Source organism: Microcaecilia unicolor, chromosome 1 (genome assembly GCF_901765095.1).
Source record: "Microcaecilia unicolor chromosome 1, aMicUni1.1, whole genome shotgun sequence".
Taxonomy (NCBI): Eukaryota; Metazoa; Chordata; class Amphibia; order Gymnophiona; family Siphonopidae; genus Microcaecilia; species Microcaecilia unicolor.
In genome coordinates this window covers 516,799,630-516,824,863 of record NC_044031.1, presented here as the reverse complement: position 1 = coordinate 516,824,863, position 25,234 = coordinate 516,799,630, and the positions used below count along the sequence as shown (strand labels likewise).

Here is a 25,234-nt window from a genome sequence, read left to right as displayed (position 1 = left end):
TGGGTAGAAATGGTATTCGAAGCTGATGTGTCTGAGAAACTTAATGAATTCTCTGTAAACCTGGAGGATGTAATGGGGCAGTTCTACAAACTGAAGAGTAGCAAATCTCCTGGACCGGATGGTATTCATCCCAGAGTAGTGATAGAACTGAAAACTGAGCTTGCGGAGCTGCTGTTAGTAATATGTAATTTATCCTTAAAATTGAGCGTGGTACCAGAAGATCGGAGGGTGGCTAATGTAACGCCGATTTTTAAAAAAAGGTTCCAGAGGAGATCCAGGAAATTATAGACTGGTGAGTCTGATGTCGGTGCCTGGCAAAATGGTAGAGACTATTATTAAGAACAAAATTACAGAGCATATTCAAACGCATGGATTAATGAAAGAAAATCATCATGGATTTAGTGAAGGGAAATCTTGCCTCACCAATCTACTACATTTCTTTGAAGGGGTGAACAAACATGTGGATAAAGGAGAGCTGGTCGATATTGTGTATCTGGATTTTCAGAAGGCGTTTGACAGAGTACCTCATAAAAGACTCCAGAGGAAATTGGAGAGTCATGGGATAGGAGGTAGTGTTCTGTTGTGGATTAAAAACTGGTTAAAAGATAGAACACAGAGAGTAGGGTTAAATGGTCAGTATTCTCAATGGAGAAGGGTAGTTAGTGGGGTTCCCCAGGGGTCTGTGCTGGGACTGCTACTTTTTAACATATTTATAAATGACCTAGAGATGGGAGTAACTAGTGCGGTAATTAAATTTGCTGATGACACAAAGTTATTCAAAGTCGTTAAATCGCGGGAGGATTGTGAAAAATTACAAGAGGACCTTACGAGACTGGGAGACTGGGCGTCTAAATGGCAGATGATGTTTAATGTGAGCAACTGCAAAGTGATGCTTGTGGGAAAGAGGACCCCAAATTATAGCTGCGTCATGCAAGGTTCTGCGTTAGGAATCACGGACCAAGAAAGGGATCTAAGTGTCGTCGTTGATGATACGTTGAAACCTTCTGCTCAGTGTGCTGCTGCGGCTAAGAAAGCAAATAGAATGTTAGGTGTTATTAGGAAAGGAATGGAAAACAAAAATGAGGATGTGATAATGCCCTTGTATCGCTCCATGGTGCGACCGCACCTCGAATATCGTGTTCAATTCTGGTCGCTGCATCTCAAAAAAGATATAGTGGAATTAGAAAAGGTGCAGAGAAGGGCGACGAAAATGATAAAGGGGATTCAACGACTTCCCTATGAAGAAAGGCTAAAGAGGCTAGGACTCTTCAGCTTGGAGAAATGGCGGCTGAGGGGAGATATGATAGAGATCTATAAAATAATGAGTGGAGTTGAACGGGTAGATGTGAAGCGTCTGTTTACGCTTTCCAAAAATACTAGGACTAGGGGGCATGCGATGAAGCTATAATGTAGTAAATTTATGTTTGATTTCTTTATTAGTTTTACATATAACATTCACCAAAGAACGTAATAACAGAAATTATTAGAAATTAAATCATTACTGAAAATGGCATACAGGAAAGTATTCTTATTTTCAAAAACCACAACCGGTAGGATCCAAGAATCAGAAATTGTACTTAAACACAATATCATCTTAAATTATTGAACAGAGGTTAAACCAACTATACAATCAAACAGCAGCATTATTCTGGTTAATTGCCCCAGAGGGATTTCTCAAACTTTCTTTAGCAATTACAAATTCTTGAAGTTTCATGGGGTCGGTAAAAAGAAAATTATTAGACTCATTAGAAATTAAGCATTTACATGGGAACTTAATAAAGAAAGATCCCCCTAGGGCTAAAACTCTTGCCCTAAAGGCCAAAAGCTTTTTCCTCCTTGACTGGGTTTCCCATGATAAATCAGGAAAAATTTTTATCTGTCCCCCCATGAAATCTTCTTTCATATGTTGGAAATATATACGTTGAACGTTAATTTTATCCAGTTCAAAAGCGAAGGATACCAATAAAGTAGCTCTCTCTGTTATCACAGAGGATTCTAAGAGTTCTGTTACGTTTAAAGGTTCTTCACCTGCATTTGGTAGTTTTTCAATCACACTTTTTCCTTTAACATAATAAGCTTTTGTCACTGGTGGGAAATTGTCATTTGTAAAACTCAGAATTTGTAAGAAATATTTCTTTAGCAGCTCCATTGGGGAAATAAATGTTGTAACAGGAAAATTCAATAATCGTAAATTGTTCTTCCTGAGTTGGTTCTCAAGGAACTCATATTTTCTAGCAACTACATTTCTTTCCTTAATTAGTGCTGTTGTAGTTTCTTTTGAAGATACCATTTCAATTTCCAGCTTTTTTAAACCGTCTGTATTTCCCTCTACTTTACTGGATAATTGTTGAAAATTATTTCTTAATTCCTGAGTCTCTCCTTGAAGAGATTCAGAGATTTTTATTAAGGATGAGTCAAGCCTCTGTATGACATTCCAGAGCATGTCAATTGTGACTGAGGCCGGTTTTTCCAAACCACAAATTCCCCCGGAAATACCTTCTCTGGGCAGCAACGGCATCGAGGTAGATCTCAAACCCTCGGTTGATGTTTCTCCAGAGAAAGATTCAGCGAGTAAGCCTCCTCCGAGCGCTGTAGGGAACAAGCCCACTTCGGACGTCCTCAAGCGGTCGCTGCTTAAAACAACACTGCTTCCGGGTTGCGGCGGGGTTAGGCCTTGCGAAGGAGGACTGAGCGTCACTCCCTCGCTACTGCTGTATGCGGATGTTTGCGCAGTTGAAGTAGGCATTGGAGTCTCCGGCGCCCGGATCCCATATGCCTCCAAAGTAGATTGGCGCGAGGTGGGGTGCCCAACCGGTCCCAAGGAGGCAGGGGTACCGGTTTTACCCTTTCTTTTACCCATTTCACTGGGGACGCGCCGCACTGCCAAACATACAGCGGAGGTACGGGAGCTCTCACGACGCACGTCTGTTCACCTGCGCCATCTTGGTAATGTAGTAAATTTAAAACAAATCAGAGAAAAATTTTCATCACTCAACGTGTAATTAAACTCTGGAATTCGTTGCCAGAGAATGTGGTAAAGGCGGTTAGCTTAGCGAAGTTTAAAAAAGGTTTGGATGGCTTCCTAAAGAAAAGTCCATAGACCATTATTAAATGGAGTTGGGGAATATCCACTATTTCTGGGATAAGCAGTATAAAATGTTTTGTACTTTTTGGGGATCTTGCCAGGTATTTGTGACCTGGATTGGCCACAGTTGGAAACCGGATACTGGGCTTGATGGACCTTTGGTCTTTTCCAGTATGGCAATACTTATGTACTTATGTACATCCCCTTTACAAAACTTTTTACAGCCCCCTCCCTGCACTGTTTTTACAGCATCCTCTCTCCCTCCCACCCATGCCCCCCCAGGCATGACTCCGTCCATCCACCTTTCCTCTCCTTCAGCGCTGGGTGCCCTCCCCGAATGTACTTCAGTGCATCCTGGTGAAGATACCAACTCTTTCCTGTCCACTGCCGCTGATCCTCTTGCTGTTGCCATTTTTAAAAATGGCTGCTGGAACTTCAAGCGGTGACCTCCCAAGACTTGTGAGGCTGCCGTGAAGTCTCGGCAGCCAATTTAAAGAAATGATAGCAGCGAGAGGATCAGCGGTAGTGGGCAGAAAAGAGTGGGGATCTTTCCTGCCCTAAGAAGCTACTAGACCACCAGGATGTACTGAGGTACATTTGGGGAGGGCACTCAGGGCTGAAGGGGAGATGAGGCAAGGCTCAACTCACCTACATTCCTGCAGTATCCCCATGGATCTGGAGCGGACCCTGCTAACCCCGTTCCTGTGCAGCTCTCTAGTTTGTGACTTTCTCAGTATCACAAGGAGCAGGAGCAGTAGCAGGATTTGGACCAGGCTTCACTGGCTGTAATCCCAGTGCTCTCTATCCACTAGGCTACTCCGTCACTCTTTACCATATCTCTATCACAGAGATTTTCAGTCTTTTTTGTCTCATGGTACAGTTACACGGTGATAAAATTGTCAAGGCACACCACCACACATGGTCTAGCAGTTTACCTTCTACTCTACCCCCACATATGGTCCAGCGGTTTACCTTCTACCCCACCCCCACAATATGATCCAGCATTTGACCTTCTACCCCACCCCCACAACATAGTCCAGCATTTGACCTTCTTCCTTGCCCCCCCCCCCGCCTCACACATGGTCCAGTATTTTACCTTCTTCCCCTCACCCTCACAAATAGTCCAGCATTTACCTTCTCTTGCCCCCATGCCCACAAAAATATTCCAACCTCTTTCCCTTCTGTCTCCTCTCCACCAGGCATCTCCCTTTGCTCTCTTGACAGCCCCCCCCCCCCCCCCCCCCAGTGTACTTTTAAAGGTTTTCTTCTCTGTAGTGGTCAGTGGCAGCAATACATACAGCCTGCTCGCGCCAACCCCAGTTGGCGCTTCCCAGCTATGTGGAAGTAGGAAGGCTCTGGGGATGGCGCAAGCAGACTGTATGAATTGCTGCTTCCTGTCACCAACCACTAGAGACAAGAAAACCTACTCCATTTTGGCACTAATTATGCTGACCCAACTCCCGCAGCACACCAGTGTGCCATGGCACACTGGTTGAAAAACTATACTCTATCGGGTGGCTACCACTACCAGTTTAAGAATATCTGTACAATCATGCATGCTTCCTTTATCCATGCAGCTTCTAGGCATGTTGGGTTCCCCACTCCCTGCAGCGTGTGATCACAGGGAAATTCAGGCTCAGCCTTCTTGTTTTCTTCAGAGATGAAAAAACACTGATTGACCTGAGGCCACCTGATGAAATTGCCATGCAGCCCTGGCTTCAACTTTTGAACACATAGCTCCACCTTCTGGGGCACGTCTGTCACTGCACAAAATTCTTCTGGATGTGAAGCTGCACATTCCAGCCATTTATGTTCAAACACTGGCAAAATGACTCTCAGCAAAATGTATTCTTATGATTACTGAGCACTAGTGACTTCTTCTACAAGACAAAAACATAGTGACTCCGTAGTCCAATTTTGAAACATCATGAAAAAAAATCCTTTTGATCTCCAGTTTAAGTCCTGGGATTACTGATTTCCTCTAGTCTAACTACATCATAATGCTTTGCCATTCTTTTTCTTTCAAATATACCAGGTTTTGTTTTTTTTAAGTTGTTTAAATCACCAGGAACACTGAGTCTACAGAGAGATTTTGAACAGTGCAATTAAGCCCTCCTTTAATAGAGATATTTTTTAGCTAAGGAAAATGACTCTTGCTTGGACAGATTTTCAGTATAGATAACCAACCCCTGTATCCCCTTCATTATGGAGGAATAATTAAACAGGAAGATTGATAAGGAACTTTTCGTATTTGTTTTGCTCCTGGAATGAAGCTGATGCTATAAGGTAGAGGGGTATCACTATAATAGAACACTGTGTTTATCACCAATTCACAATCAATATTAATTTTATATAATATTGGTACCGATCATTACATCTCTGGACCTCAGCAGCAACTCTTTGCATATAGTGAACTTACTCTATGACTTGCCATACTCATCATTGGTCCAATTTTTCAAATTTTCAAAAACTTTAAATTTCATATATCAAAAATTTTACTACTACTAATCATTTCTATAGTGCTACTGGATGTACACAGCACTGTACACATTAAAGTAAAGAGGTATGCTGAAAGCTTATTTGTACTTGACAACAACATGACTAAGAAGACAGGAAAGTTGCTGCTTTAAGTCATTTTTTTGTAGGTGGAGCTTTATTGACACTGGCCAAGCTACACACATCTCTGTTTTAAAAGGAGAGGAGGAGTGGCCTAATGGTTAGTGCAGGGGCTTTGATCCTGGCAACCTGGGTTCAATTCCCACTGCAGTTCCTTGGGCAAGTCACTTAACCCTCCATAGCCCCAGGTACAAAAGCCTAGATTGTGAGCCCTCTAGGGACAGAAAAAGTATCTGCATATAATGTGTACAGAATTGCATACATCTAGTAGCACTATATAAATGATTAGAAGTAGTATTAGTATTTTTATTTATTGCATTTGTATCCCACATTTTCCCACCTCTTTGCGGGTTCAGTGTGGCTTACAATAAATTGTGAGTGATAGAAATACAATTTGTTACTAAGATTGAATGTTGCATGCTTTTCTGTTGCAAATATTTTGGGTGAAAACCAATAGGATGTATACTAAGAATGAGAGATTAGAAAAAAGGTATGGCATGGATTTTAATTAATTTATCTATTTATTTTAGCTTTTGTAATGGATATGGGACAAGTTCTACTACGGGTTATTTACCTACTACCTCATCACAGAATCCAAAAAATGGGTTTATTGAAAACAGGTATATATTTTTTTCCTACTGATTTTATATAATGATTTAGTTTAGGACTGTCATTCTGGTTGTATATGTGGCCTGCAGCTGTACTAATTTAACCCTGACTTGATAAAATCTCACATTGTCAGCAGAGCTTGATCAGTTCTCAAGCAGGAACAGTAGGTACTAAAGAACATGATGCTGATAACTAAATCAGCCGTTGTACTATATACTGAATTTGCTTCAACATGATGAAGATTAGTATACTGTTGATTGCTATCACTTGGATGAGAATTAGGGTAGTCATTTTAGAAGCCTTATTCAAGATTTACATGTGTAACTCAGATACATATGGCAAACCAGATTTTAGAAAGGTAGTTTTATACTTGTAAATCTGCACTATGTGGAGATGACAATGGTCATGGTTTGGCAATCCACCTAGGTGGATGAACAACAAAATCCCACGAAGAGAATACACAAAGAGAGTGGGAAGTGAACCAGTGACTCCAGAGACTGGGGCAACTGAGTTGAACAAAAATAAACTTTATTGCAGACGCGACACAGATCTGTGTTTCGGCCACAGGCCTGCTTCAGGAGTATAAAAACATATAAGGATCATACATAATACATGAATATACATAAAAAGATAATAAATTACAATACTAACAATGAATCTATAAATAAAACATAATAAATTAACTGCTTCAACTCAAAGCTGGGACAAAAACAGGAGCCTATCCAATATAATATAAAATATTAAATGTAAATTATAAACAGACAATCTTAAAGCATATGTGTAAATTCAAAACATTGTGTAATTTAAGAAATAGTGTCTAATATAAAAAGGCTGTAACAAAGAGAAACAAAAATGTAAAAGGTAAGACTTAAGATATGTGCACAAGTTACAAAGGTGTTATATTAAAAAACGTTTTCAGGCTTATTTTCGAAAGAGAAGGACACCCATCTTTCGACACAAATCAGGATATGGGCGTCCCTCTCCCAAATCGGCATAATCGAAAGCCGATTTTGGGATTCCTCAACTGCTTTCCGTCGTGGGGACGACCAAAGTTCCCGGGGGGGCGTGTCGGAAGCACAGCGAAGGCGGGACTGGAGCGTGCTTAACACATGGGCGTCCTCGGCCGATAATGGAAAAAAGAAGGGCGTCCCTTACGAGCACTTGGCCGACTTTACTTGGTCCATTTTGTCTTGCGACCAAGCCTCAAAAAGCTGTCCGAACTGACCAGATGACCACCGGAGGGAATTGGGGATGACCTCCCCTTACTCCCCCAGTGGTCACTAACCCCCTCCCACCCTAAAAAAACTTTAAAAATATTTTTTGCCAGCCTCAAATGTCATACCCAGCTCCCTGACAGCAGTATGCAGGTCCCTGGCGTAGTTTTAGTGGGTGCAGTGCACTTCAGGCAGGCGGACCCAGGCCCATCCCCCCCACCTGTTACACTTGTGGTGGTAAATGTGAGCCCTTCAAAACCCACCAGAAACCCACTGTACCCACATGTAGGTGCCCCCCTTCACCCCTTAGGGCTATGGTAGTGTTGTATAGTTGTGGTGAGTGGGGTTTGGGGGGGGCTCAGCACCCAAGGTAAGGGGCCTATGCACCTGGGAGCAATTTCTGAAGTCCACTGCAGTGCCCCCTAGGGTGCCCGGTTGGTGTCCTGGCATGTCAGGGGGACCAGTGCACTACGAATGCTGGCTCCTCCCATGACCAAATGGTTTGGATTTGGTTGTTTCTGAGATGGGCGTCCTCGGTTTCCTTTCTCACCGAAAACCGGGGACAACCATCTCCAAGGTTTTTTTTTTTTGTTACATTTGTACCCCGCGCTTTCCCACTCATGGTAGGCTCAATGCGGCTTACATATTGTATACAGGTACTTATTTGTACCTTGGGCAATGGAGGGTTAAGTGACTTGCCCAGAATCACAAGGAGCTGCCTGTGTCTGAAGTGGGAATCAAACTCAGTTCTTCAGTTCCCCAACCTAAATGTTGAGATTTGGGCGTCCCTGACCGTATTATCAAAACGAAAGATGGATGGCCATCTTGTTTCGGTAATACGGGTTTCTCCGCCCCTTCGCTGGGACGTCCTGCGAGGACGTCCTCAGGAAAACGTGGGCATCCCGTTCGATTATGCCCCTCCACGTGACCTAAGGAAGATCAATTCTTGTATAGCCAGATGGATAACCTTTATTCTCCGAGGACAAGCAGGCTGCTTGTTCTCACTGATGGGTGACGTCCACGGCAGCCCCTCCAATCGGAAACTTCACTAGCAAAGTCCTTTGCTAGCCCTCGCGCGCCTGCGCGCACCGCGCATGCGCGGCCGTCTTCCCGCCCGAAACCGGCTCGAGCCGGCCAGTCTTCTTTTGTCCGCACTCGGTACGGTCGTGTTTTCGCCGTGTCGAGCCCCGGAAAGTCGACCTTCGCGCGTCCAATTTATTTTGAGCGTGTTTTTTTCCTTCGGGAAAGTTTTCTCTTAGTCGGGAAGTGCTCCGGAAACCCCCCGCCGGGTTTCGTGTAAATCCTCCCCGTACTTCCAGCTTTTTGCCCCGGTAAGTTTTCTTTCGTCGTCGGGGTAGGCCTCTTTTTGGCCTCGGTCGAGATTTTTCTCCCTCTAAATTTTGGTGCTTCAAATTTCGCCATTTCGGCTTTTGATTTCGCCGGCGTGATTTTTCCGCCCATGACATCGAAGCCTTCCAGCGGCTTCAAGAAGTGCACCCAGTGCGCCCGGGTTATCTCGCTCACTGATCGACACTCGTCGTGTCTTCAGTGTCTGGGGGCCGAGCACCGCCCTCAGAACTGCAGTCTGTGTTCCCTGCTTCAAAGGCGGACTCAGGTAGCGAGACTAGCCCAGTGGAACGTGTTGTTCTCGGGCTCTTCGTCGGCATCGGCACCGGGATCTTCGAGTGCATCGACGTCGTCAGCGTCCAGACCATCTTCCTCGGCCGCCCCTGCATCGAGTGCATCGAGGCATCGGGCCTCTGCATCGGCGCCGAGACATCGGATAGCTGCATCGACGTCGGTGGTACCAGGACCTCGTCTGCTGATGTCGTCGGACGGTGGTGCATCGGGTGGAGTGCAGGTGAGGGCTGTCCATTCCCCTGCTGGTGGCGGTGAGCCCTCGGGTGGGTCTCCGCCTACCCTGAGGGCTCCTGCGGTACAGCCCCCCCGAGATCGACCTTCTTCAGTCTCGGCCCCGAGGAAGCGACGGATGGATTCGACGTCCTCCTCGTCGGTGCCGGGGAGCTCCGGTGACATGCTTCGGAAGAAATCGAAGAAGCATCGACACCGGTCTCCTCCCCGTGTCGGCACCGAGAGCTCTGGGTCGCCGAGGGATTCGGCACCCAGCAGGCATCGGCACCGAGAGGACCGCTCACCCTCTGTTCAAGAGGTGTCGATGCGCTCCGCTCTGGACAGCCCGGAACAGCCTCCACGCCCGGAACAGGTACTGACGTCGACGCCTGCATCGACCTCTCAGCCTTTCTCTGCAGCCACTCTAAACGAGAGCCTCCGGGCCGTTCTCCCAGAGATTCTGGGAGAGCTGTTGCCCCCTACCCCTCCGGTACCGGCGGTGCTTGCGCCTCCGGTACCGTCGAGCGTGGCGCCGGCTGGCCCATCGCCCAGGTTGAGGTCCCCGACGTCGGTACCGCGTGCGGTGCCGACCGCGGCCACCTCCCAGGAAGGCTCCCCGACCACGTCGGCGGAGGGAGCTTCGCCGATGCGGGCAAGGGAGTCTACCTCTCGACGCCCCCATCGTGGACGGGGTTCCACGGAGTCGAGCAGGGCGAGGTTGCAGACACAGGTCCGGGAACTCGTGTCTGACACCGAGGGTGAGGCCTCGTGGGAGGAAGAGGAAGATCCCAGATATTTCTCTGACGAGGAGTCTGAGGGTCTTCCGTCTGATCCCACTCCCTCTCCTGAGAGACAGCTTTCTCCTCCCGAAAGTCTGTCTTTCGCTTCCTTTGTCCGGGAGATGTCTACGGCCATCCCCTTCCCGGTGGTTGTGGAGGACGAGCCCAGGGCTGAAATGTTTGAGCTCCTGGACTATCCTTCTCCACCTAAGGAAGCGTCCACTGTTCCCTTGCACCATGTCCTGAAGAAGACATTGCTTGCGAACTGGACCAAGCCATTAACTAATCCCCACATTCCCAAGAAGATCGAGTCCCAGTACCGGATCCATGGGGACCCAGAGCTGATGCGCACTCAGTTGCCTCATGACTCTGGAGTTGTGGATTTGGCCCTAAAGAAGGCTAAGAGTTCTAGGGAACATGCTTCGGCGCCCCCGGGCAAGGACGCTAGAACCTTAGACTCCTTTGGGAGGAAGGCCTACCATTCCTCTATGCTCGTGTCCAAGATCCAGTCCTACCAGCTCTACACGAGCATACACATGCGGAACAATGTGCGGCAGTTGGCGGGCTTGGTTGATGCTCTTCCCCCTGAGCAAGCCAAGCCTTTTCAGGAGGTGGTCAGGCAGCTGAAGGCGTGCAGAAAATTCCTGGCCAGAGGAGTTTATGACACTTTTGATGTTGCGTCCAGGGCCGCTGCTCAAGGTGTGGTGATGCGCAGGCTCTCATGGCTGCGTGCCGCCGACCTGGAGAATAGAATCCAGCAGCGGATTGCGGACTCGCCTTGCCGTGCGGATAACATTTTTGGCGAAAAAGTCGAACAGGTGGTAGAGTCTCTCCACCAGCGGGACACCGCATTCGACAAGTTCGCCCGCCGGCAGCCTTCAGCTTCTACCTCTACAGGTAGACGATTTTTCGGGGGAAGGAAGACTGTTCCCTATACTTCTGGCAAGCGTAGGTACAATCCTCCTTCCCGACAGCCTGCGGCCCAGGCTAAGCCCCAGCGCGCTCGCTCTCGTCAGCAGCGTGCGACTCAGCAAGGCCCCGCGGCTCCCCAGCAAAAGCAAGGGGCGAGCTTTTGACTGGCTCCAGCAGAGCATAGCCGACATCCAAGTGTCAGTGCCGGGCGACCTGCCTGTCGGAGGGAGGTTGAAAGCTTTTCACCAAAGGTGGCCTCTCATAACCTCCGATCAGTGGGTTCTCCAAATAGTCCGGCAAGGATACACCCTCAATTTGGCCTCAAAACCTCCAAATTGTCCTCCGGGAGCTCAGTCCTACAGCTTCCAGCACAAGCAGGTACTTGCAGAGGAACTCTCCGCCCTTCTCAGCGCCAATGCGGTCGAGCCCGTGCCATCCGGGCAAGAAGGGCTGGGATTCTATTCCAGGTACTTCCTTGTGGAAAAGAAAACAGGGGGGATGCGTCCCATCCTAGACCTAAGGGCCCTGAACAAATATCTCGTAAAAGAAAAGTTCAGGATGCTTTCCCTGGGCACCCTTCTCCCCATGATTCAGCAAAACGATTGGCTATGCTCTCTGGACTTGAAGGATGCCTACACACACATCCCGATACTGCCAGCTCACAGACAGTATCTGCGATTTCAGCTGGGCACACGCCACTTCCAGTACTGTGTGCTACCCTTTGGGCTCGCCTCCGCGCCCAGGGTGTTCACAAAGTGCCTAGCTGTGGTAGCAGCGGCGCTTCGCAGGCTGGGGGTGCACGTGTTCCCATATCTCGACGATTGGCTGGTGAAGAACACATCCGAGGCAGGAGCCCTGCAGTCCATGCAGATGACTATTCGCCTCCTGGAGCTACTGGGGTTTGTGATAAATTACCCAAAGTCCCATCTTCTCCCAGTGCAGAAACTCGAATTCATCGGAGCCCTGCTGGATTCTCGGACGGCTCGCGCCTATCTCCCAGAGACGAGAGCCAACAACTTGTTGTCCCTCGTCTCGCGGGTGCAAGCGTCCCAGCAGATCACAGCTCGGCAGATGTTGAGATTGCTGGGCCACATGGCCTCCACAGTTCATGTGACTCCCATGGCCCGCCTCCACATGAGATCTGCTCAATGGACCCTAGCTTCCCAGTGGTTTCAGGCCGCTGGGGGTCTAGAGGACGTGATCCACCTGTCCACGAGTTTTCTCGAATCCCTGTTTTGGTGGACGATTTGCTCCAATTTGACTCTGGGACGTCCCTTCCAAATTCCTCAGCCACAAAAAGTGCTGACCACGGATGCGTCTCTCCTGGGATGGGGAGCTCATGTCGATGGGCTTCACACCCAAGGAAGTTGGTCCCTCCAAGAACGCGATCTACAGATCAATCTTCTGGAGTTGCGAGCGATCTGGAACGCTCTGAAGGCTTTCAGAGATCGGCTGTCCCATCAAATTATCCAAATTCAGACAGACAATCAGGTTGCCATGTACTATGTCAACAAGCAGGGGGGCACCGGATCTCGCCCCCTGTGTCAGGAAGCCGTCAGCATGTGGCTCTGGGCTCGCCGTCAGGGCATGGTGCTCCAAGCCACATATCTGGCAGGCGTAAACAACAGTCTGGCCGACAGGTTGAGCAGGATTATGCAACCTCACGAGTGGTCGCTCAATTCCCGTGTGGTGCGACAGATCTTCCAGGCGTGGGGCACCCCCCTGGTGGATCTCTTCGCATCTCAGGTGAACCACAAGGTCCCTCAGTTCTGTTCCAGGCTTCAGGCCCACGGCAGACTGGCGTCGGATGCCTTCCTCCTGGATTGGGGGGAAGGTCTGCTGTATGCTTATCCTCCCATACCTCTGGTGGGGAAGACTTTGTTGAAACTCAAGCAAGACCGAGGCACCATGATTCTGATTGCTCCCTTTTGGCCGCGTCAGATCTGGTTCCCTCTTCTTCTGGAGTTATCCTCCGAAGAACCGTGGAGATTGGAGTGTTTTCCGACCCTCATCACGCAGGACGACGGGGCTCTTCTGCATCCCAACCTCCAGTCCCTGGCTCTCACGGCCTGGATGTTGAGGGCGTAGACTTTGCCTCTTTGGGTCTGCCAGAGGGTGTCTCCCGCATCTTGCTTGCTTCCAGGAAAGACTCCACTAAGAGAAGTTACTTCTTTCATTGGAGGAGGTTTGCCGTCTGGTGTGACAGCAAGGCCCTAGATCCTCGCTCTTGTCCTACACAGACCCTGCTTGAATACCTTCTGCACTTGTCTGAGTCTGGTCTCAAGACCAACTCCGTAAGGGTTCACCTTAGTGCAATCAGTGCATACCATTACCAAGTGGAAGGTAAGCCGATCTCAGGACAGCCTTTAGTTGTTCGCTTCATGAGAGGTTTGCTTTTGTCAAAGCCCCCTGTCAAGCCTCCTACAGTGTCATGGGATCTCAATGTCGTTCTCACCCAGCTGATGAAACCTCCTTTTGAGCCACTGAATTCCTGCCATCCGAAGTACTTGACCTGGAAGGTCATTTTCTTGGTGGCAGTTACTTCGGCTCGTAGAGTCAGCGAGCTTCAGGCCCTGGTAGCCCAGGCCCCTTACACCAAATTTCATCACAACAGAGTAGTCCTCCGCACTCACCCTAAGTTTCTGCCAAAGGTCGTGTCGGAGTTCCATCTGAACCAGTCAATTGTCTTGCCAACATTCTTTCCCCGTCCTCATTCCTGCCCTGCTGAGCGTCAGCTGCACACATTGGACTGCAAGAGAGCATTGGCCTTCTATCTGGAGCGGACACAGCCCCACAGACAGTCCGCCCAATTGTTTGTTTCTTTTGACCCCAATAGGAGGGGAGTGGCTGTAGGGAAACGCACCATATCCAATTGGCTAGCAGATTGCATTTCCTTCACTTACGCCCAGGCGGGGCTGGCTCTTGAGGGTCATGTCACGGCTCATAATGTCAGAGCCATGGCTGCGTCGGTAGCCCACTTGAAGTCAGCCTCCATTGAAGAAATTTGCAAAGCTGCGACGTGGTCATCTGTCCACACATTCACATCTCATTACTGCCTGCAGCAGGATACCCGACGCGACAGTCGGTTCGGGCAGTCAGTTCTTCAGAACCTGTTTGGGCTTTAGGATCCAACTCCACCCCCCGAGGGCCCTGTTTGTTCTGTTCCAGGCTACACTCTCAGTTAGTTGGTAAATTTTTTAGGTCAATCTCAGTTATGTCCTCGCCGTTGCGAGGCCCAATTGACCATGGTTGTTGTTTTGAGTGAGCCTGGGGGCTAGGGATACCCCATCAGTGAGAACAAGCAGCCTGCTTGTCCTCGGAGAAAGCGAATGCTACATACCTGTAGAAGGTATTCTCCGAGGACAGCAGGCTGATTGTTCTCACAAACCCGCCCGCCTCCCCTTTGGAGTTGTGTCTTCCCTTGAAGTGTATTGTCTTGCTACATACTGGACTGGCCGGCTCGAGCCGGTTTCGGGCGGGAAGACGGCCGCGCATGCGCGGTGCGCGCGGGCGCGCGAGGGCTAGCAAAGGACTTTGCTAGTGAAGTTTCCGATTGGAGGGGCTGCCGTGGACGTCACCCATCAGTGAGAACAATCAGCCTGCTGTCCTCGGAGAATACCTTCTACAGGTATGTAGCATTCGCTTTATCTTGCATAGGATAACCCTAGAAGTAGTGTGAAAATGAGCCGTCAATTCTATCAATATGTAATGCATTTCAAAGACAATGGGCATGGTTTGAGCAGGTTTCCAAAATCTGCATGTATATTCCCCATTTCAGAAAAGGAATGGATGTGTATGCCTAAATATAAGAATGTTAGGATTTACAGCTGCTCCTGGACACATGCATATATATTGTTTTAAGTGCTTGGTTTGGGCAGCCCTTTATAAGACCAGTTTAGGGAGGTCTCCTCAGTATTGCATTGTTCCCGCTCCCTCCCCCCCCCCCCCCCCCCCCCCCCCCCCCCCCAGCACTTCAAAATTGAAAGTACAGAAAAACTGCAGCTTCTGTACTTAAAGCAGACATATATATGTTTCTGAAATAACCTTTTACATATATACAGTGGTGGAAATAAGTATTTGATCCCTTGCTGATTTTGTAAGTTTGCCCACTGACAAAGACATGAGCAGCCCATAATTGAAGGGTAGGTTACTGGTAACAGTGAGAGATAGCACATCACAAATTAAATCCGGAAAATCACATTGTGGAAAGTATATGAATTTATTTGCATTCTGCAGAGGGAAATAAGTATTTAATCCCTCTGGCAAACAAGACCTAATACTTGGTGGCAAAACCCTTGTTGGCAAGCACAGCGGTCAGACGTCTTCTGTAGTTGATGATGAGGTTTGCACACATGTCAGGAGGAATTTTGGTCCACTCCTCTTTGCAGATCATCTCTAAATCATTAAGAGTTCTGGGCTGTCGCTTGGCAACTCGCAGCTTCAGCTCCCTCCATAAGTTTTCAATGGGATTAAGGTCTGGTGACTGGCTAGGCCACTCCATGACCCTAATGTGCTTCTTCCTGAGCCACTCCTTTGTTGCCTTGGCTGTATGTTTTGGGTCATTGTCGTGCTGGAAGACCCAGCCACAACCCATTTTTAAGGCCCTGGCGGAGGGAAGGAGGTTGTCACTCAGAATTGTACGGTACATGGCCCCATCCATTCTCCCATTGATGCGGTGAAGTAGTCCTGTGCCCTTAGCAGAGAAACACCCTCAAAACATAACATTTCCACCTCCATGCTTGACAGTGGGGACGGTGTTCTTTGGGTCATAGGCAGCATTTCTCTTCCTCCAAACACGGCGAGTTGAGTTCATGCCAAAGAGCTCAATTTTTGTCTCATCTGACCACAGCACCTTCTCCCAATCACTCTCGGCATCATCCAGGTGTTCACTGGCAAACTTCAGACGGGCCGTCACATGTGCCTTCCGGAGCAGGGGGACCTTGCGGGCACTGCAGGATTGCAATCCGTTATGTCGTAATGTGTTACCAATGGTTTTCGTGGTGACAGTGGTCCCAGCTGCCTTGAGATCATTGACAAGTTCCCCCCTTGTAGTTGTAGGCTGATTTCTAACCTTCCTCATGATCAAGGATACCCCACGAGGTGAGATTTTGCGTGGAGCCCCAGATCTTTGTCGATTGACAGTCATTTTGTACTTCTTCCATTTTCTTACTATGGCACCAACAGTTGTCTCCTTCTCGCCCAGCGTCTTACTGATGGTTTTGTAGCCCATTCCAGCCTTGTGCAGGTGTATGATCTTGTCCCTGACATCCTTAGACAGCTCCTTGCTCTTGGCCATTTGTAGAGGTTAGAGTCTGACTGATTCACTGAGTCTGTGGACAGGTGTCTTTCATACAGGTGACCATTGCCGACAGCTGTCTGTCATGCAGGTAACGAGTTGATTTGGAGCATCTACCTGGTCTGTAGGGGCCAGATCTCTTACTGGTTGGTGGGGGATCAAATACTTATTTCCCTCTGCAGAATGCAAATAAATTCATATACTTTCCACAATGTGATTTTCCGGATTTAATTTGTGATGTGCTATCTCTCACTGTTACCAATAACCTACCCTTCAATTATGGGCTGCTCATGTCTTTGTCAGTGGGCAAACTTACAAAATCAGCAAGGGATCAAATACTTATTTCCACCACTGTAAGTTGCCTCATTGATGATTTACATGTTTAAAATGCACATCGGCAGATTTTTTTCTAAAATACTGCTGGAATTTGTACACATCCCAACCTGTTTCACTTCCCAATTTCTCTGTTTTGTCTAAAACAGGCTTTTAAACCATACCTTTGTGCAGTTGGGAGTGAGTTTAAGACTCTTTAGATCTTATTGAGAGGCAACAGTTCCCCACTGCAGACTATCTGATCTCCATGGTTGTTTGTACATACAGTGGGAGAAAACTAGAAAATTTATGATCTGATGGTATTTTTCAGAGGAATAGAGGTGCTAAATAATTCTTTACAGAGGTACATAACAAACAATCTCCACCTTGGAGCTTAAAATCTAGTTGAGATTGATGGGACATAAAAAAATAAAAAATGAGTTATTCAAAAATTAGATTTTTAAGAAATCTGTTTTGTGGCTTAATAACCAATCTGTTTATGAAAAACAGGACAAATAGGGTATCAATAGACAAGAAAGGTACAAAGGGGATCCAGCGTAGTGGATCTTATGAACCAATGATAGGCTGTTATTAGGTGACTCTGGGAGAAATTGGTAGCCAGTGTTCCGCTTGAAGGAGGTGTGTGTGTGTGTGTGTGTGTGTGGGGGGGGGGGGTGATGTGGTCAAATTTCCATGAACCACTTAGCAACTTTACTACCATATTTTGGACCATTTGTAGCTGTCTAGTATCACTGAGCCAGATACCATATATAAGAGCATTATAGTAATCTAGGCTGTTAATGACGACCGAGTGGGGAGGATCTGATGAGCTGCCTTAGTAAATAGGTAGTGTGCAGAGTGGATCATTTTAAGTTTAAAGAAATAGCATTAAATCACACTGGAGATTTGTGACAGACAGGTTAAATTTTGGTCTACATAAGTACATAAGTATTGCCATACTGGGACAGACCAAAGGTCCATCAAGCCCAGCATCCTGTTTCCAACAGTGACCAATCCAGGTCACAAATACCTGGCAAGATCTCAAAAAAGTACTAAACATTTTATACTGCTTATCCCAGAAATAGTGGATTTTTCCCAAGTCCAATATCACACCTAGAGCTTTTACCATTGGTTCGAATGAGACTGCTGTTTCTGTTGTAACTGTAGGAACAGAGAAGGTGGCTCATTGCAGGTGATCAGAAGATGTCTCTGGGTAAAGTTTAAGTTTATTAATTTTAAGTCATAGAACTATTTGAGTTAATTTTGTTGTTGAAGGCAAGAATCTCATTCAGACTGTTGTAGGTTAGAGTTGTGAGTATTTGAATATCATGTGTGTAAATGTAAGGGTTTAACGCTAAAGATGAGATAAGGGCCAGGAGTGGTGACATAAAAATGTTAAGAGAGTGGGTATCAATATAGAATCCTATGGAACACCACATGTCAGGTTATCAGGGGTTGATTGTGCATTTTGCCAGTGGACTGTGGTTCTGCTTTTATCTAACAGAATAAATAGTGCTCCGTCAACAGGGCCTATATTCTGTAGTCTATCGAGAAGGAGAGAGTGGCTGTACTCCTGTCTTACATCTCTCAGCAGCCTTTAACTTAGTTGACCAATTTTTCTTGGTCAAGATTTTATAGAATAAAAAGCTAGTACCTACTAGGGCTGTTTCAGTACTGTGCATTTTTCTAAAGCCTGTTTTAGTCAGATGCAGAACATGAGTCTTATCAAAATAATCTTCCAGTTTATCCAGCACAATGTGTTCTGTGAGTTTGGTGATTAAGGGTAGTTGGGCAATTGGGTGATAGTGTGGTATAATTGATTGGCTAAGTTTGGGATCCTTGAGCTTTGGATAAATATGAGCAGATTTCCAAGGAAGAGGAATAGTACTAGTTTGTAGGCTTGTAGTGATCAGGGTGGAGAAATGGGATCAATATGTCTTTGAAGCATTTAATAAAGTGAGATGGAAGGGTATCTTGAGGGGTAGTGGTTGGTCTTAAGCTCTCTAGGGCCTAAGTAATAGTGTAAGAACAGGGGAGGTTAAAAGACAATGAAGAGTAATAAAGTAAAGTTTTTTTTCCATCAGTTGGGGATTCAAAGAGGAGGGCCCAAGCTATAGAACTTGGTATCATTGACAAAGTTGATTGTAGGTCGGGATGTATACGATATTTTCCCCATAAAGCAATGGTTCCCAAACTTGGTTTTCAGGATATCCACAATGAATATTCATGAGAGATTTGCATGCACTGGAGGCAGTACATACAAATCTCTCTCATGAATATTCATTGTGGATATCCTGAAAACCAGACTGGCTGGAGTGTCTCAGTAGCGTTCCTAGGGGGTGGGGGTGGGCGGTGGGTGCGGTCCGCCCCGGGTGCATGCCTGTCCTTCGTTCGTTCCATGCTCCCTCTGCCCCGGAACAGGTTACTTCCTGTTCCGGGGCAGAGGGAGCATGGAATGAACAAAGGACAGGCGCGCGCCGCACCCCCCCCAGCAGCGTGTACTCCGGGGGGGGGGGGGGTTGCGCTGCATCCGGGGGGGGGGGGGGCATCGGCGATCCACCCCGGGTGTCAGCCCCCCCTAGGAACGCCACTGGAGTGTCTCCAGGGCCAGGTTTGGGAAGAACTGCTATGGAGCAGAGAATTTTCTATAGAAAAACTTCTCCAACTTGTATTAAAGACTAAGAGCTGTACTTGTCACCTTAGAGCTATACTTTGGTCCTCTGTATAAAATACTCAGAAAACAATTGAGCACTAAAAGCCCTTTTTTCTTACGGATGCTTTAAAATGTTTAAGCAAGAGCTAACAGAAAAATTAAAAACTTTTAAGCACTGTCCATCACTAAAAGTAGGAAAGTTTACTTTGCTTTTTGTTAAACTTGCAACAAACATAGGTTTAAAAATACCATTGATCCTTTGATATATTTTATATCCCTTTTAAACTCTGTATTACAATTTAGACAGTACACTGAGTCATTTTGGTATGGAAGAGCTGATAAGTAAATTCATAAAAATACATTTTAAATGTCTCCACTGCCATCTCTTTGCTCATTTAATTTTAATGGTGGCTGGTTGTAGTGTTTGAATATGATTGAAGGATAAATGAACTGTTAGAAGAGCTGTAAAATGTCTTGATCATATTTTCCTTTTATTGGAATAATGATGCAACTTTTAAGGATTACCTCTGGATCACTTTGTTTCACAAACAAGGCACTCAAAGCTATTTGAAAACTGTGAGCTGAAATGTTCCAGAGATGTCATTACATGAATAGCTGTGGTTTTAATGATCTGTCACTCATAACTGAAAACAGAATAATTACTATTAGAACCCATTTTAACATCCACCATCACAAAACAAGTGAGATAATCCCTACTTTACTTGTAGTCCAACACAAAATACACCAAATAAAATTAAGGGACTTTACATTTAACTAGGCATCCCCACTCCCTATAATACAACTCGCAACATAAAGATGCAGACAGCAGTCTAGCCACAAATTGGAGATTATTCACTTCCACCAATTGCCACACCTATGGTGGTCTGCCAGTTTGTGTGAAGTTGTATGTGTGTACCTTGTGCAAACATGGCTCTCAGAGAATGATTCTGATCTCTGGAGGCCAAAGTGGCAAACATAGAGGAGCTGAAAGAAACAGAGCTGTCTAGAGTAGCTCTTCAGGGATGTAGTAGAATAGTACCAGCTCCAATATGGCGGCCCTTGTGCTGCCTTGAAGGAGCAGGGTACCTGGCAGGAAGCCATCAATTAATGCGGCAAAAAAAGATCCTGTATGTTTATTACATTTTATATACCATTTCTGAATGGGCAGGTCAAAGTGGCTTGTATTAATAAAATTACAAAAACAATGAATAGAAATATAGAAAAGAACTCCAAAATTCAACAGGAAAGCGGCATACATTATAAGCACAGACGGGCACTTAAAAAAGAAAAAAAAAATTGCAACTGAAGGGGTCCTCCTTAGTGCTGAAGACCAAAAGCTTGAGTGAAGTAAAATGATTTAAGTAAACTTTTGAATGTCTTAAATGAGGTCATTACCTTCCCTCCAGTGAAATGCATTATCCTGTTATGCTGAGCGTGTCTCTCCAGAGGAGGGCACCTCTGTAGGAAGGGTTAAAACTGTTATTTTGCGATTGTATAATTAAGAATATTGATATCTGCGTAACTGATGGGTGTGAGGGTCACTTGGAGGGGCATAATCGAAAGGAACGTCCTCGTTTCGATTTGGACGTCCTCGCAGAACGTCCCGATCCAGAGGTGGGGAAACTCGTATTTTCAAAACAATATAGACGTCCATCTTTTGTTTTGATAATATGATCAGGGACATCCAAATCCTTAAATTTGGTCGTCCCTAGACTTGGTCGTTTCTGTTTTTCGGCGATAATTGAAACCAAGGATGTCCATCTCAGAAATTACCAAATGCAAGCCGTTTGGTCGTGGGAGAAGCCAGCATTTGTAGTACACTGGTCCCCTTGACATGCCAGGACATCACCGGGCACCCTAGGGGGCACTGCAGTGGACTTCATAAATTGCTCCCAGGTACATAGCTCCCTTACCGTGTGTGCTGAGCCCCCCAAATCCCCCCCCCCAAAAAAAAAACCCCACTACCCACAACTGTACACCACTACCATAGCCCTTACGGGTAAAGGGGAGCACCTAGATGTGGGTACAGTGGGTTTGTGGTGGGTTTTGGAGGGCTCACTGTTTCCTTCACAAATGTAACAGGTAGGGGGTGGGGTTGGGACTGGGTCCGCCTGCCTGAAGTGCACTGCTGTACCCACTAAAACTGCTCCAGGGACTTGCATATTGCTGTGATGGACCTGAGTATGACATCTGAGGCTGGCATAGAGGCTGGCAATCAATATTTTTAAATATGTTTTTTGAGGGTGGGAGGGGGTTAGTGACCACTGGGGGAGTAAGGGGAGGTCATCCCCGATTCTCTCCGGTGGTCATCCGGTCATTTCGGGCACCTTTTTGTCCAAGTGTTCATCAGGGACGTCCTTGTTTCTTTCAATTATGGGTCGAGGACGTCCTAGTGTTAGGCACGCCCAAGTCCCGCCTTCGCTATGCCTCCGACATGCATCCTTGAACTTTGGCCGTCCCTGCGACGGAAAGCAGTTGGGGACGTCCAAAATCGGCTTTCGATTATACCGATTTGGACAACCCTGTGAGAAGGACGTCCATCTTCCGATTTGTGTTGAAATATGAGCATCCTTCTCTTTTGAAAATAAGCCCATTGGTATCTTGTCTGCCTGGCGCAAAGGTAACAGACTTCATGAGTCACCTACATTAATCTTAGAGTACACTGTCATGGTGCATGCTGTGTACCGATGACATAGGAAAGTTCAAGAGAGATTCTGGAGGCTAAAGTTAGGCTTTCAGGTAGGAAACTGAAATCCATAATGCCCAAGGTTGTATTCTCTGAAATGTTTCCTGTCCCTCACGCACAGGACTCCAGAAGCGAGCTGAGCTCCTGAGTCTCAATGCATGAATTAGACAGTGATGAAGGCAAGAGGGCTTTCAGTTAATTAGGACATGAGGAATACTCTCTATTTAGAGTTTGATATTAAAGCAGTTTATACCCCAGCTTAAGTGTTAAGATAAGTCTCTGTTGGAGTTTGATTCCTACCCCTGCCCTGAGGCTTAATATAGGGGCTATCAAGTCTTTTGCGCTGAATGTCACATGTTTATCTCCTAGTTGGTGAAAGGTCATATGTGTGCACTCGATGCAGTGAGCTCTTAGTGCTCATGAAATGAGTCTGATCCTTGGAGGCTAGAGTGCTAGAGCAGCAGACTAGGAAGAGCTGAGGCAGACAAAGGTATATAGAGAAGAACTTCAGGGTCATAGAGGAGTCTGCCTCCAGTCTAGCAGCCTCCCATCAGCTTAATGTGGCAGGAAGTGATCCTGTAGCTAGGACCTACTCTACAAGTGATGTAATATCTTCTCACACTGAGGGTGAGCCTCTTAAGGCACGTGCCCAGGAGGCAAGAGTTAGGATGGCTATTGTAACATAACATAACACAACATAACATAACATAACAATTCTTATATACTGTATTCAACCAGTAGTTCAGAATGGTTTACAGTGTTAAAAAATATATAAAACAATAAAAACAATTACAAAATAAAATAGAAAGCTAACTAGGGAGAAAACAATTATATATATAAAAAGTAGGGGTGCACGTTAATCGCGATTAACACCGCCTCATTCAAGCCTCTTTTTGGTGCTCCATCCAATAATGTTCTCTTTCCTTTATTGCACAACTCAGGGCATGGCTCCAATAGTAGCAAAGATGTGCTGCAATGAGTCATGCTGCTGAATGAGCATGCAGGCTCCAGTTAGGTCTGGCCCAGTGTTTAAATATTCTGGAACTAGGCAATGAGGTCATCGCACACTGGTGGACTTGGAGGAAGCAGCGTCAGTGAGGAGCAAGCAGTAAAACAGTGCTGGAGAGGAGTGAGGTGACTGGAGGAGAGGAGGCAGCACTGAGCAGCACATGGTGAGAAGAAGCAGTGAGGGGACGGAGGCAGTGGCTGAGTTGAGGTGACCAGAGGAGAGGAGGCAGCATGTGGACAGAAGCAGTGCTGGAGGAGGAGAGGAGTGAGGACAAGAGGCAGCAAGCTGAGATGACCGGAGGAGACGGGGAGGCAGTGAGTCTCGACCCACAGAAGAGAACTGCACAGAGGTGAGTCAGCAGACTACATTTTAAAAAAAATATGCATATGCAGTTTTCTTTCTGTAGATTAGAGTGGTGGGAACTGGGAAGTGGTTTTCTTTCTCTTGATCAGCGTGCTGTTTTTGTATTAGAGCTCCAGCTTTTGTCTTTGGTGAAGGTTTTTAGTGTGTTGCTGTTTGTTGATTAAAGAACTTTTCTACAAGATGAATTATAGGTTCAGGCAGGGCTCAGTGTCCTTCTGTCTGTCACATTGTTATGTTGTTGACATTGTACTAATTTTGCATGTTTGGGTAACCATTTCTCTCTATTTTAGTTTGGAAACTTCTAGGGTTTTTTTTGGCCTTTCTAAGCTTCAGTATATTATTCTGGATTCTTTGTAGGTCATAGTCCCTTTACATAGGCATTTACCATGGTTTTTTGGTGTCAAAACTGTGGAGCTATTTTTGGGTTACTATTTGGCATGATTTGGGCTTGAAATTTTTTACTATCTGGCAACACTGAAAGGCTGGTCCAGCTGCACCAAGCCCAGCCCCTCCAACATGGTTTTAAGCACTTTTGTGACAGTTCTTTTTGTTACCTCGCTGTTAAACTATGGAATGCTATTCCTCTTCAAATATTGAGCATAGACATATATTTGAATTTTCTGCAGGCGTTAAAAATGTATATGTTTGATAAATATTTCTGATCTCTGTTGTTTTAATTGTTTTGAATCTGGTGTAACCTGCTTTGACTTTATTTGGATAGAAGCAGGATATAAATGCTGGGAATCAAATGGAATAGAATTTTGCTCAGTACAGTAGGAAATACATTTTTCATTTTTATTTCTTCTGTGTTGTATTATTTTACAGAGACTGACTTGGTATTTCAGTCCTGTGTAATTTTGTTCTGGCAATAGAAAAGAAAGCCAACATCCAGAAATTTATTGATTCAAACAGCGACCATGTTTCATACATGAAAAGGGTAAGAGTGAAGTATGGAATTTCTTTAAATTGGTAGTGGTCAATGTCAAAGAAGTGCCGTTTGTGTTTTACTCAAGATGCAAGACGATTCTGTCTTGGAGATCACGTGATGGGACCAGTGGTTTATGGGCTCACATGGACTATTGTGCTAACTGTATGCCAGCAACCAAGATTACAGCTATATCAGGCTTTTCCTTATCAAGTAATACCAACTAAGTACCTGCAAACATATTCAGACAGACGCTCACCGTAGAAAGGCTCTGTAGATTTCAGACAGACGTTTACAGAAAGGAGCTCTGTAGCTTCAGACAAATGCTCAAAACAGGAATGTTCTGTAACTTCAGGCAGATGCTCAGGGTAGAAGGCTCTACATTTCAGACAGATGTTCACAGTAAAGGAGGTCAGTAACTTCATGCAGACGCTCACAGCAGGAACGTTGTGTAGCTCAGGCACACACTAACAGCTAGGATATTCTGTAACTTCAGGCTGAAGCTCACAATGAGAATGTTCTGTACCTTCAGGCAGTTGCTCACAGAAGAAAGGCTCTGAAGCTTTCAGGCAGACGCTCACAGTAGAGAGGCTCTGTAGCCTTCAAGCAGACACAGTAGAATTGGAAAAGGTACAGCGAAGGGCGACGAAAATGATAGTGGGGATGGGACGTCTTTCCTATGAAGAGAGGCTGAGAAGGCTAGGGCTTTTCAGCTTGGAGAAGAGACGGCTGAGGGGAGATATGATAGAAGTGTATAAAATAATGAGTGGAATGGATCGGGTGGATGTGAAGCGACTGTTCACGCTATCCAAAAATACTAGGACTAGAGGGCATGAGTTGAAGCTACAGTGTGGTAAATTTAAAACGAATCGGAGAAAATTTTTCTTCACCCAACGTGTAATTAGACTCTGGAATTCGTTGCCG

At 46.1% G+C, this 25,234-nt stretch overlaps 1 protein-coding gene across 1 annotated transcript in view; it reads left to right on the top strand.

Annotated features, from left to right (window-relative positions):
• Positions 1 to 25,234, top strand: part of C1H8orf89 (chromosome 1 C8orf89 homolog) — a 116,617-nt gene that overhangs the window by 73,551 nt on the left and 17,832 nt on the right. The window contains exon 5 of the mRNA XM_030215554.1: positions 6,232 to 6,321. Within this exon, the coding sequence (XP_030071414.1) occupies positions 6,232 to 6,321 (90 nt within the window). The remainder of the gene's footprint in view (positions 1 to 6,231; positions 6,322 to 25,234) is intronic.